Source organism: Pseudonaja textilis, chromosome 1, assembly GCF_049901715.1.
Source record: "Pseudonaja textilis isolate UNSWEBS1 chromosome 1, rPseTex1.2, whole genome shotgun sequence".
Lineage (NCBI taxonomy): Eukaryota > Metazoa > Chordata > Lepidosauria > Squamata > Elapidae > Pseudonaja > Pseudonaja textilis.
The window spans coordinates 164430861-164444588 of record NC_141990.1 but is presented as its reverse complement, the minus strand read 5'-3'; the positions used below and the strand labels follow the sequence as shown (position 1 = coordinate 164444588).

General features: G+C 35.4%; 1 protein-coding gene across 1 annotated transcript in view; it reads left to right on the top strand.

Annotated features, from left to right (window-relative positions):
* The window catches only part of CPS1 (carbamoyl-phosphate synthase 1), a 137560-nt gene that overhangs the window by 48088 nt on the left and 75744 nt on the right, over positions 1 to 13728 (top strand). Inside the window, exons 18-20 of the mRNA XM_087923032.1 lie at positions 1093 to 1291; positions 7594 to 7770; positions 10357 to 10475. Coding sequence (XP_087779158.1) covers positions 1093 to 1291; positions 7594 to 7770; positions 10357 to 10475 — 495 coding nt within the window. The remainder of the gene's footprint in view (positions 1 to 1092; positions 1292 to 7593; positions 7771 to 10356; positions 10476 to 13728) is intronic.

Sequence of the window (13728 nt, the reverse complement as noted above, 5' to 3'; positions counted from 1 at the left end):
GGTGCTTATTGGACCAAACCTAAGTGGTTTGTGCAGCTGCTGTAGAGTTGAACTGGATCAGTGTTTCTCAACCACAGCAACTTCGTAAGATGTATGTACTCCAGTTCCCAGAATTCCACCTGGTTGAGGAATGCTAGCTGGGGAATTCTGGGAGCTGAAGTTCACATATCCCACAAAGTGGCTGAGAAATACTGAATTAGATGATCCTTGTCACCTTTTCCAACTCTACAATTATGGGATATGCAAGAGCTTTTGATGTATTCTGTGTCCTTTCCCCCCAATATCCATTTTTGTTTTGATTCATTATTTGTGTGTAAATGTACATAGAATAATTTTACCATGTATGTGCTTTTCTAAGCATTAATCAACCATGGTTTTATTTGCTGTATTCAGGATCAAATGAATACTGTATAGTAGCCTAGACAATAACTGTAAGAAATATACATTATACAATGTTTCTGTCCTTCAAACATACTGAAAGAATATAAGCAAAATAAGTTACATCACTAATCTGTTATGAGCTGGGCCCAATGTTTAATATTTATTAAATGAACTGCATTTCCAAGCAGTGAATAATAAACTGAAATATAATGTCATTTAAATAAACGATTCTTAAGTGTTCTGTCATTTAAGTTTTCTACTAATGTTTGGAGGGTCTGAAGATTCCTGATTTGGGCATAAGGTTGGATTAGAAGATCTCCAATACAGGTAGACCTTGACCATTTACTTACTAACTATTCAACGTTAGAACAGCATTGAGAAAAGTGACACAACCATTACAGCATTCCCATGGTCATGTGATCAAAATTCAGATGCTTGACAATTGATTCATATTAATGGCCGTTGCAGTGTCCCAGCAAAGACAATGAGGAAGCCAATTTCAGACTACAATCATATTACAACTGCAGTAATTCGCTTAGCAACTGTGGCAATAAAGGTCATAAAATGGGGCAAAACTCACTTAACAACTGTCTCACTTATCTACAGAAATGTTGAGCTCAGTTATGGTGGTAAATTGAGGATTACCTGAATACTTTCCAACCTATGATTTTGATTACCTATGGAAATATTTCCTTTCGTTCTTAATGCCAGGTATCCTTTGGCATTTATAGCTGCCAAAATAGCCCTTGGGATCCCACTACCAGAAATTGAGAATGTAGTAACTGGAAAGACCACTGCCTGTTTTGAACCAAGCTTGGATTACATAGTAACCAAGATACCACGCTGGGATCTTGATCGTTTTCCAGGTGCATCCAGCAAGATTGGGAGCTCAATGAAGAGTGTGGGTGAGGTGAGTCCAATGCTTTCCTCATTTTCTGAAGAAATAATATTCTTTTCAAAATATTATTATCATTTGGCAAGGTTGAAGATAATGTTGGAAATGGGGAGGGGGAAGAAGATGCAGAAATTCAGAATGTTTCTCAGGCACAGCCTTACTCTAAAGTTACTAGTTTTGTAATTCATGGCAGAGGTAAGATGAATTAAAATTCTTCTTTGATTTGTATTTCTACCCATTAAACACTGCACTTTACATTCATAACCACAATAAACTTCCTCTACCAGCAATAAATAACCTATTTTGGGCTCACGATTGCTCTTGGTGAACTCCTAGCTTGAAAATTGTATTTGTATGTGTGTGTGTATATTCCAACAAGTGGCTGAGGCCAAAATAAAAACAAAAATGTATTTAAATACAGTTGTATGGCTATCCACATATTGAATTATTTCACCTTTATCTAGATTACAATTGATGACCTTTTTGGAGGCATTCTAGATCCATGGCTAGGGAGTTGGAAGCTGTATGAGGGAATACCACCCTCAAAAATGTTTTAGACTATAATTACCACCTGTCAAATTGGCAGGAACCATTATTCATACTGGCTGTTATTTATAAGAGTTATAATCTGAAATCTCTGAAGATTCTCTATGTGAAAATAATCTATGTGATATATCCATGCTTTAAATAATTATACCTTTCTCTCTCCAGAATCTTCCACATCAAAGTTTGTGAGATAACAAGGATTCTTCTTACCTGATTTCTCTCACAAAATTATCAGGGTTCCTAGCAGTGGTGGGATTCAAATAATTTAATAACTGGTTCTCTGCCCTAATGATTTCTTCCAACAACCAGTTCACCAAACTGCTCAGAAAGTTAACAACTGGTTCTCCCAAATTCGTGCGAACTGGCTAAATCCCACCACTGGTTCCTAGGAATAGAGAATTGCTTTCAAAGTCAAAGTGTGTGATGTAAAAAGTAGGAAAGAAAAATATTAGAATGCCGCCCATTATAATTTGATAGTGCTCTCAAGGACAACTTGAGGAAAGGTGACTTAAGCTTTGTGTATGGAAGAAATACTCTTATTAGTTGCACCAGAAATGGTGAAAGGATATCATAACCAGGGGTGGGATTCTACCAGTTCTCACCTATTCGCTAGAACCGCTTGTTAACATTCTAAGCAGTTTGGAGAACCAGTTGGCCTAATCCTGTAAGGAAGGCAGGAAGGAAACATTCTGGTGTTGCTTACAGAAACTGCCTCTCCGTTAACCCTTATTACATTCTTGGCAGGACTAGACTTCCTGTCTCAGGAACTTCTCTGGAGTTTTTTTCCCCTCCTTTGCTGGTATTTTGCTTGTGTGGAGTGACCATTTAAATGGCACTGAAAAAAGTGACTTATGACTGTTTTTCACACTTACAACTGTTGCAGCATCCCCACAGTCATGAGAGGCCAGGGGAGGAGATGCATGCCTCGATGTGAGTGATATTGAGTTGGCCACGCCCAGCCAGTCACATGACCATCCAGCCATGTCCACCCAGTCACATGACCACCAAGCCACGCCCACCACCTAAGCCATGCCCACCACCTAAGCCATGCCCACAGAACCAGTTTTTAAAAATTTTGAATCCCACCCCTGGTCATAACTCTGTGCAAATATCTCTAAAATTCCAGGTTCTCATATTCACTGGTAAAATGGAGTGGTTCAAGCCTATTTGTTTACTGAAGCTTATGATAGGAAAACTTCCTTAATAAAAAATCAATCAGTTTCGTCTGAGGACTAAATTATCACTGACTGTTTCATACACGATGCAGAGCATGGTCTTTCCTTGCATCCATTGGTTTTTTCTTTCTCCCAAAGTAGATTCCTTTGCTGACTAGTTGTTGTAGATTATCTGTTTGCTTATAAGAGCTAGAAATGACACTATCTACTTTTGCAGTTATTTTGCTGTTAATTTTGGAATGAATTGTTTTAAATAGTTCATTCTATGAATGTTATGTTTGACTATTCATTCATTTTATGACAAATTAATGTGGTGAATCATTTTGAGATAAGAAAGTTGACATGAAAGTATAAAGGTAAATAGGGGCTCATGCATATGGTAATTTTTATTTAATAACAGTCCATCAAATACATGAATATTTAACAATGAGGACAACGGAATTCCTTGTTGCTTCCATAGATGAGTGAATACGTTCATGAAATAACTTAGAATATGGTTGATCAGTCAATAAATGTTTGAATTTTGCATTATTTGAATGATTTCCAAACTGCGAAGAATTTCAGCTTTCCTCAGAAATGCCTCTCAGTTTCTGTACTTTTAATAAAAGTGTAACTGCACATCACACTCATACTTCATTCTTGAAGCAAGCAATGACTTTTTCTGTTTTTTTTAATTGCCTATTGCTGCCTTTATTTTTCAATGAGAACATTATCATTCAGTCTATATTTCTATAGTCAAAAATTATGACGAGAAATTTTATTTGGTCAGACTTCCAAAAACTGTTGGGGAAGTGTACTATCCTTACAGAGAATATTAATTGAATCTCTTTTCTGAATTTTACAAGTCAAAAATGGAAAGGATAATTTTGAAAAAATGAAATAAAAGTACTTTGTGTGTTTAGATTGTCATAAACACTTGCTTAGGATTAGATTCTTTCCATTTTCAGCCAAATGTGCAAACAAAAAACTTGGACCAAATGTGGTTGTTGTTTCTCAAGTTATGGTAGTCACAGAAATCTTTAGTTAATTTTCTTCAATATTAGGAAGTATTAGAGATGACAACTTTCTATTTGTTGGCAAGGTATGATGATTTTAGTAAACCCATGTACGGTATCAGATTTTCTTAATATTTTCTTTTTTTATATAATTGCCACATCTTGAATGGTATAGGATCGCCTTTTTGAGGAGTGGCTTGGATTAGAGGATTTTTAGTGTCCCTTCCAACTCTTGTTATTCTGGATTCTTAAGACCTATGCAGAAGGAACACTTTGAATATTAATGACTAAATGGAATATCAAAATTCAATATTTTCACTTGTCAGCATTTTTAAAACTCCCACTTTTCTCTTTTCTTCTAATAAAACATAGTAGAAAGAGCATGGCATTTAAAATTTTAATTTAGGACTCTCTGGAGTAATATTGGTACATTCATCTGTAGGTTTTAAGAAGAATGGAATGTGACATAATAGGTAAACCATGCAGTTAATTCACTAATTATCTAACAGTTTTGCAAAATATACAAATTAATAACTTATTTGCTTGTTGTCAGACTTTTTTTCTGAATGATTTTAAAACATATTCTTTGGCTCTACTATATTGACATTCAAGGCTTTCTTTAGAGCTTTAAGTATTTTTAAAAATCTTCTTTCCTCCTACCTTCATAGAGAAAAGAAAACTTTACACAATGCCATTATGGAAGGCTTTATTGAGCCTAATAATATAATATCTGAACATTTGTCTTACAAAAAAGGGTATGCAAAACTTGTTTATGATGTTTAAATGGGTGTGACAACTGTCTGACTAACAGACTCAATAAAAGCAGACATCTTCTTTTGAGAGCTTTAAAATCCCCAAAGCAAGTCTTTATTGAGTACATCGTTCTGGCACAGAAGAAAGCAAAACCAATTCTAAATTTTCCCATGCAACCCTGCACAGTTAAAAATGAGTTTCATCCTCTCCTCCCATTGGAACAGGTCACATTGTCCAATTAGGAATCAGCCTTTTGTTTTGATAACAGTCCACATCTTGGCAGACACCTGCAGAAGTGTCTTTGGCTCTCACGGTTGAAGATTGTAGCTTCCACATTCCATCTCCCCCTCCCCCCCCCCCAGTTCATTGGCAGGTTGAAAAGCAATAATAGTGAACCTTAAGCATTTTTCAATCTTGACAGGGGCCCTCATTGAAACAGCCCTTTGATATAAAATGAAACAATGTTTGTTTTCAATAATCAGAGCAAAACTGGGTTGTTTTGATTTGTAATAGGGGCTACTGTGACCTTGAATACAGTCCATATCACCAAACAGAAGCAGGTGATCCAGGCAGATAAGTCTCATCTCCAGACATTGCTTGCACTGAGGCAGAACCAGTTGCTTGCAGGAGCCAAGATGCCTAATTGAGATGCATCTTCACTAGTCAGTACAGGTCCAGTTATATCTTTCTTTTACTTTGAGTTCAGATCAGTTCGCAGTGTATCAAATAGTATCAAATATTAGTTCAGTGTAAAAAACAATGTCCATCAAGTTCATAGTCAAGTTGCCAATTGTGGAGGACAAAATTCTGACACATGTTTATATCAGGTGCAGAACTTGGGGAAAACATTTATTTCCAAATATGTCCCCCCACCCCCTTTGGCAGCTTTTAAAATAAACTCCTCATAGAAAGTGATTTTCTTCTTTGGAAAAGGGTGGAGGCAGAAGCAATAATTGAACTTCCATTGTGGATTAATTTCACATTTATAACCAGTGGGCTATTAGCTACACAATTAAGAATACCTTCCTATCTTTTCCTGACTCTGAAAAAGTGATGTAATTTTCTTTTGCAAATTTCAAAACTAAAACATTTTCAGACTTTGAAATGTTGTCATTCAGTTCTATGCTATATTAAGTAAAACCTTTTTGAGGAGTGGGTTGGATTAGATTATATTCATGAAATATCATTGAAAAATGTGTAGTTGCTTTCTTCCAGCATTATGCGTCTTTGGCTTTTCTTGTGACTAGATAGATGGAAGACAAGAACAGGAGACAATATATTTCATTTTTAAGGATCCTAGTATTGTTTCTATTTGGAGTGATAATGTTGGTGGCAGTACATTCTTACATAATTCACACATTGCATTAAAGCCATAATTTGACTCCCAAACTATGGATTTTAGCTAGTCCTAATCATGAATCCATGCTTTATTCAACAACATTTACTTAAAAATTATAGTGTGATGTATGAACCCAACCACTATCAGCTGCTATGCGACATGGCTGTGTGGGGAGATGAGTTACTGTATATTATTAATATGGCTATTGTGTGTGCGGAAGGAGGTTGCTGTTAACTTTTGAATTTAACCAGGCTCTTGAGCACAGGGCAGGGATTAAAATATACAGTATATCAATTGCCCATTTGCATAACTCATTTACCTGGATGGGAGAATTTTGAGTTTTATAAAGACTCTAATCCAGGAATTTAACATGCAAGTACTATAAACACTAGAGAAATCTGTCAGGTTTTGGTTAACTCTCTCCAATCCATTGTGTTGTACACAGTATTTACTAAAGGGTTAAAAGTCCTTCCTTGTTTTAATTAAGGGGAGAACCAAAGACCTAAGAGAATCCACCTCTTCTTCCTTCTAATATTTGCCTTGGGTGAGAAATGGGTGAGATTGGTTTGCCATGGTGCCAACCCTAATTATGCTACTACAGTGTTTAATTTTATAATATTAATTTTGTCAATCAATTTTTAGGTGTAACATCAAAGCTGTTAAATCTCCAAAATTTTATACTGTTCTTTCTTCAGGACATGAGTTTTTGCGTGGAAGTCTGTCAGATCTGTGTATCTGCCATTCTTCAATGGAAGAAAGGGAGTGGGGGTTGGATTCGATACATTTAATTATTTTCCTCTCTATGTATCCTAAATATTCTATTTCTTACATTGTCTGTTGTATAACCTTTTACACCATTTATAACCATTGCCTGGCACTGCAACGATGTGCCTACCATCCCTGTCCTATTATTTCTTTTTTATTTTTCTTATATGTATCCATTTCATGTATCCATACCTATGTTTATACTTATACCTGTTATCTTATAATTGCTTGACAAAATAAATAAATAAATAAATAAATAAATAAATAAATAAATAAATGTTGCCTGGCAAATTCTCACCTCTTGGGGAGATGCAAGGGGAGAAGGGGCCATGTGGATTGCAGCACCAGAAGATAGCCCTGGGAATCTTTCCTTATCTGCTTTCTCAGAGATGCTAGTATAATAACATCTTTACACCTGCGGATTGGTGGAATCCACATCCAACTGTTGGGAGGGGTTTCCAATTCCCTTTATCCTAGTTGCATGCCCTGAGGGACCTCAGATCCTACTTTGAATTTTGGCTTGCTTTTACTTCTCTTCAATAAAAGATTCCTTTTGAAATACAAAATCTATTTCAAAAGTCTGTACTTATTTTTTGAAGAGTGGAGAGGCTGGCCCTTACAAAGTCACTCTATCTTATGCTGCTTCTCCTAATTTATTTTTTAGGTGGCTACTTGAATTTTTTTTCTTGAGAAATTTGAAACAAGAATCTATGCATGACCATGTTAATACTTTCTTTATTCTAGGTTATGGCTATTGGACGGACCTTTGAAGAGAGCTTCCAGAAGGCTTTAAGAATGTGCCACCCATCCATTGATGGCTTCACATCATGCTTGCCAATGAATAAAGACTGGTCTACTGAGGTGGATCTCAGAAGCGAACTATCTGAAGCCTCCAGTACACGAATGTATGCAGTGGCCAAGGTAATGTGAGAAGCAGTTGAATTTTCATCTTGTCTCTAACTAATAGATGAAACTGATAGATAGCTGCAAGATAAAGATCAGCACTTTCCATGTTTTTTTAAACAAAGATAATGTAATATTCATTTAGAACATTTTCAATGTGGCTGAATTCTTGTTTTAATCGATCAAACTATTCATGCCAAACAAGGCCTTTGTTGAAATTATCTCATGGTATATAAATCTCCTGTATTCTCAAATATTTTTGTGATGATCAAGAACATAGGTAGTCTGGGTGGCAGCCTTTATATTAAATCCTTAATAATTAAGAAGCAGGAAGAACAAGCATGTTGTTAATTTTCTTTCTCTGAAATACACTACTTTTCCAATTCCCCTAACCCATTATACAGTCTGTTTATAGCATCAACCTAAAAGAATAGACACTGATTCTTCCAGAATATGGAATTATTCAAATATGTATTATATTCTTTTCTGTTTTGACGTTTCAGCTTTTTTACTTCATCTAGACGGCTGGAACTTGCTGGTCAGAAATCTTCAACAATTGTTATGACACTTAAAGAATGAATTATTTATTCCTGTTGGTGCAATGCCACATTAAGTCTGTTTGCTAGGCTCGTCAAAAATCCTTTAACTCTCACTTTTCTCAAAATCTAACATTTTGAGATGGAAAAGGAGTCTTGACACCCTGCTTTGAAAAAAATGTAGTTACAAACTTTATACTGTTATGTTGCTTTCCTATATTTAAATAGAGGTAAAATAGAGATAGGAGTAAATAATTGCAAAGTCACATTCAAATTACATGATTCATTACCACATGCTATGTATTGGATGATGCTGATTGTTTCTTAAGCTGCCAAAATTACTGCTGCAGGACTTAGATGTTAATTATACTTCTGGGGTATATAGCTTTAAGCTTGATGTAGAGATTTATATGAATGGATGCTCAAATCTCTGCACAAAGAAAATTAGTTTGCTATGAAGAAAATTAGCTAATACTTATTCCTTAGTGGGCAAAAGGTCTGAATAATTAAGTCATATTTCTGTATAGGTTTTAATAGGTGACTATCTTTCTGTGCCTCAGCTGGTCCAAGGTCCTATTTTCCTGGAAAATATTGTTTACAGATTTGTTGGTATCTTAAAATCTAATTCAAAAACTTATAAGTAAGCAACTTTATATAATTTAGGTAGGTATTTATATAATTTTGGGAATTATTCTCTCCCCTTGATTCCTTTATTCATTCGGCCAAAAGATGCTTTGTACAGATGCATGTATTTTCTCAGTTGAAAGGAACCAATTGCTTCACTGGTCGTACAAGATTTCATGAGAAAGAAGAGAATGATGTCAATAGGTTGTTTACATACTTGGCTGATTGGGAAGAATGGTGTTGCTGTAGTGCCTATCAGATAATAATGTTTCAGTAGGGTCTCCTTGAAAATGCTGTTGCTGTAGTGCCTATCAGATAGTAATATTTCAGATAGTAATGTTTCAGTAGGGTCTCCTTGAAAATATAATATCATGATCATCACATTTGTTTCTCTCAAGGAATATTTCCCACCTTGACAAATATGCCAACATATTGAATCACCATCACAGAATCATGCCATATGGGTGCAGCTGGGCCATAATCAGATATGTTGACCCTCAGTGTTGCTAAAACATTTATTTTAGTCTGCATAAGTTGCACTTTATATAGGATTCTTTAAATAGTGAACAAACTGTCCAACAAAGTTGGTCTTTTGCAATCGATCTTTTTATAAGGAACCACCAGGTTCCCTAGAACTCAATTTGAAAGCTATAGACATTGTGTATTTGAAGATCAGTTTTGCGGAAGAAAGCTAATTCTAATTTAAGCTGGTTTGAACTGAATTTTCATGCCCATTCAATTGAGATAGGGAGTTTTCCATTGATCATGTAAGCAAATTGCTGAAGGTTAACATTGTTTCTCTACTTTTCAGCCAGATCCATAACAATAATCATAGGTTGGATTGGTTTTTATAAAGCTGATTCTTAAGGCTTCATGGAACTTACAAATTTTCAAACTAAGGCACAGGAAAACAATTCAACATTTTGTTCTGAAAGCAATATGAAGTCTTTGAATCTATTTAACTAATTTTTATTCCTTACATGATTCCAACTAGAGCTTAAAAATAATAATACAATACAATATGAACACTATGCTGGGCTGCAATTACAATATATAGGCCAGTTTGTATAAAACTTTGAAATGAGTTTTTGAAATGAGTTTTTGAACACAAATAAAACTTTTGAACACAATTTATAACATCTGGAATTAGGATAAAGAGTATGACATTTTAAAGGAAATTGGAGGGAATATTAAGCATGAAGATTTGTTTAATAGAAAAAGTGAAATAAAGCCAGAATTAAACCAGTTAAATTAAATTAATCGATGATATAGACTATAATTAAAAAGTAATCAATATTTATAAACTATTGCCGAAAGTTAGATTTAAAAAGAGCTAAATTTCAGAATAGATTTGAGATAGAAATAACTACTAAATATTTTTATTCAATGCAGTGTTTAGGAATAAGTCATGAAGCCCTGACTAATCAACATCCCTTTCTGATAGGCCTTGAATGAAAACTTCCCTGTAGATGATATCCATAGACTTACAGACATTGATAAATGGTTCATCTTTAAAATGCGTAATATCATGAACATGGAGAAGAACTTAAAAGCTCTTGATAGGTAAGTCTATTAAACTTCCTTTTAAAGACAGCTGAGTATGTTATGTTGTATTATTCTAATGTCAGATAATTGCTTCTGTGAAAGTGCTGGTGAGCAAAAATTTCAGCATATCCCCCCCCCCTTTAAAAATGGTTAACTTTTTTTTTTAATGGTCATGGGAATGCAACCATAAACACATGGTTATTGCTGAGTGGGCTGATTGAATTGCTGCTTCAGGCTCTCCTCTTATAGCAATCCTCTCATTTAGATTACTCCATGCCTTCTCTACACACTATTTGGGATTCAGTTTTCATTCTTGATTTAGTTTCCATCCTGATTCTCTTCCATATTTATGTACCCAATAATGGAAACATAAATGTCTTTATCTTCTTTAAAATGAGTATGAATGGATATCAGTATGGCCAGGCATTTATCAAGGTGTATGTTCCAGTTAGGGTCCACTGTTGACCCATAGCATCCTGTCCTTCACTTCCCTTGACTCCTTCTTTAGTGGTTGTGTCGGACTGAATCCAAAAGGCAGGACAAGTGAGAGGGCAGTTTTGGCACTTCCAAGAAAGATGAATTCATTAATTGAGAGAGATTTACAATGTGTATTGTATTTGTGGTCTCCAGAATTTCAAGTCTTAGTTATAGTAATAGTTCAATCTATCATTTTATGTGGTGCCTTCAAGTCTCCCTTTATTTCTGCTGACTGCTTAGACAAATCCATGCAGTTTTCCTGGCAGCATTTTCAGAAGTGGCTTAGTCCTACAAAGGACTAAGAGTCACCCAGCTGTTCCTAGCTTTTTGCCTTTTTGCCACTATACCAAACTGGCTTTCTTTCTTTCTTTCTTTCTTTCTTTCTTTCTTTCTTTCTTTCTTTCTTTCTTTCTTTCTTTCTTTCTTTCTTTCTTTCTTTCTTTCTTTCTTTCTTTCTTTCTTTCTTTCTTCTACAGTATATTATATAAGATGACTAAGAAACAACAAAAATTGGTTTAAAAAAACAGTTGAATATTTTTCCAAAATATAATATCCACCCATTGATATATAGCATGGTGCTAAAAGCGCTGGAGCCATGTTCTAATCTAGTCCACTAACAATGTGGAAATTCTAGTCATTCCTTGCCTCACTGGAGTCTGGAGAAGATTGAAAATTCAGGTAAGAATATGCGACCTCTTTCATGTACCTTCATTCCCAACCATTAAAGTCTTAATTTTTCAATCATATATCAAAACCAGATGGGCTAAAGATGTAAGATAAAAGGCTTGATGAAGGCTTGTAAACTGCATAAATTGACTTCACATAACATTCAATTAGTTGTTTGCATTTTAGCTTACTGTGTTGACAAACCCAGACCATAATGTTAATTAATTAATTAATTAATGATTCAGTGTAGTATGGTAATCTAGAAAATTGGATTAGCCTAGTAAGCGTTAGTTCATGAGCCATTCGTGACAGAGATAAGATGTGGCAAATGAGAAAGGAACAGGGAATGTAAAGGATCCATTGTGGCCAGGGTGGAGGATAGGGACCAGGGAGGAGAGACAAGTGTCAGAGAAGGCAAAAAACTGCTTCCCCTTTCTTTGCTCCTTGCTATGCTGACAGTAGCTGCAGCTTTGCCCAGGGGCCCAAGAAATGGAGCTTTGCAGCAGTGACCAATAGGAGAGGCAGGTTTATAGAAAGTATTTCATGAGTTTGATATTCTCCTGACCCCAGGAAAACATCTATGGTTACAGGAGAGTTCTGGTCTTTCTAGCAGCCAGAAAAAGACATAGCCATGGAAATAGAAGGCATATAGGAGGAAGTAATCCTACAATGGGCCTGCAGATAACTGACAACCTTCAAGTTCCTCCTCCATGTGATATGGAAAATTCTCTACTTTTTGTGATGGGAAACATCATTATATTGACATGGACATGAGTTCTGCAGCATCTTGTGGTTTTTATCAAAATCTTGAAAGCAGGATCATGCTGCCCTTTCCCCATCATATGTGTGTGACATGATGGCCTGTTTTTATCATCCTGCCCATCCTGTGACCACTCTAATCTAGGCCAGAGAAGCTGTCTAGATGAGCCCCTAGTCTGATATCTTAATCATCTTGCCAAACCTTCTCTTTTGGGACAGCTAAAATTGAAAGTGTATTTAGATAGAAAATAGTATTTTTCTTCTTGAGCATGAATGCACAAAATACAATACAATGGGGAATGGTAAACCAAAGATTAAGACTGTCAGTCAGTGTTCTGCTCTGTTATTGTGGTCCATCTTCCCTTCCCTTTTCCTTTCTTGTATTTTACGGGGCCAAAAGAGGGTCTTTATTGAATTATTGCCTGTATATTTAGGGCATTTTTCTTAACCTAGAGATCCCAATAAATTTTGGCAGCCACATGAGGGCGCCAGAAACTCACATTCTATCAAATAATGCATTCCACGGTCAGGAAGGAATTTGGCAGAAGGTTTGAATTACTGTTATGAAAAAAGGCTTTTCATCTAATCTTTGTTCTGTTCCTTTGACAATCTGTACAATTTTAATTGAGTAGTTTTCATTTTACTCAGAAAGTCAGCTGGAGCTTTAGCTAAGCTTAAGCAACTATGGAAGAATAGTTAGATAGATAACTTACCATGCACACATATCTCAGGTAATTTTCCCTTTAACTTCCATGTTTTGTTACACTCTCTTTCCGATTTCACTTAAAAGGAAATAGCCATATGCATCCAATTACCCATATTTTTGATAAGTTCCATGTCTTTTGATGGACACAGTGATTGATTATAGTTAGCCTTTGTACATACTTGGACCCATAAATGAACCAAAAGCAATTTGAGCTGTTTTTAGTAATGCCTTTTCCATTGTACTAGTCTATAAGATATATTTTAAGGAAAAATAATACTAATATTATTTTCTGCACTGGCACCAGATGTGAGAAAATGAATGAACAATGAATAAAGTACAAGTGCATGCACCAAACTAGGAAGGAGCAAGCTATAGTTAGTGGAGTAGACAACCAGCTTGATGATTTTGGTCAGCCCTTTTGACCCTCTCCTCTATTGCTGCTGCTTAAATTCTATAGCACAATTTTATTAGACATTAATGCTCCTATAAAATGTTCAATTGCTTTCACAGTTTCACAGTTTTGAAAAACTTCTCATTTTGTTACTCACATGTCCTTTGTTAATGCTAGCAGCAAAAGCCCACATAAATATTCACAAACACTTCTGTATGCTAATTTTGTATGCATTTATCCATATATGGACATTTTCTTATAATATTTTGTCC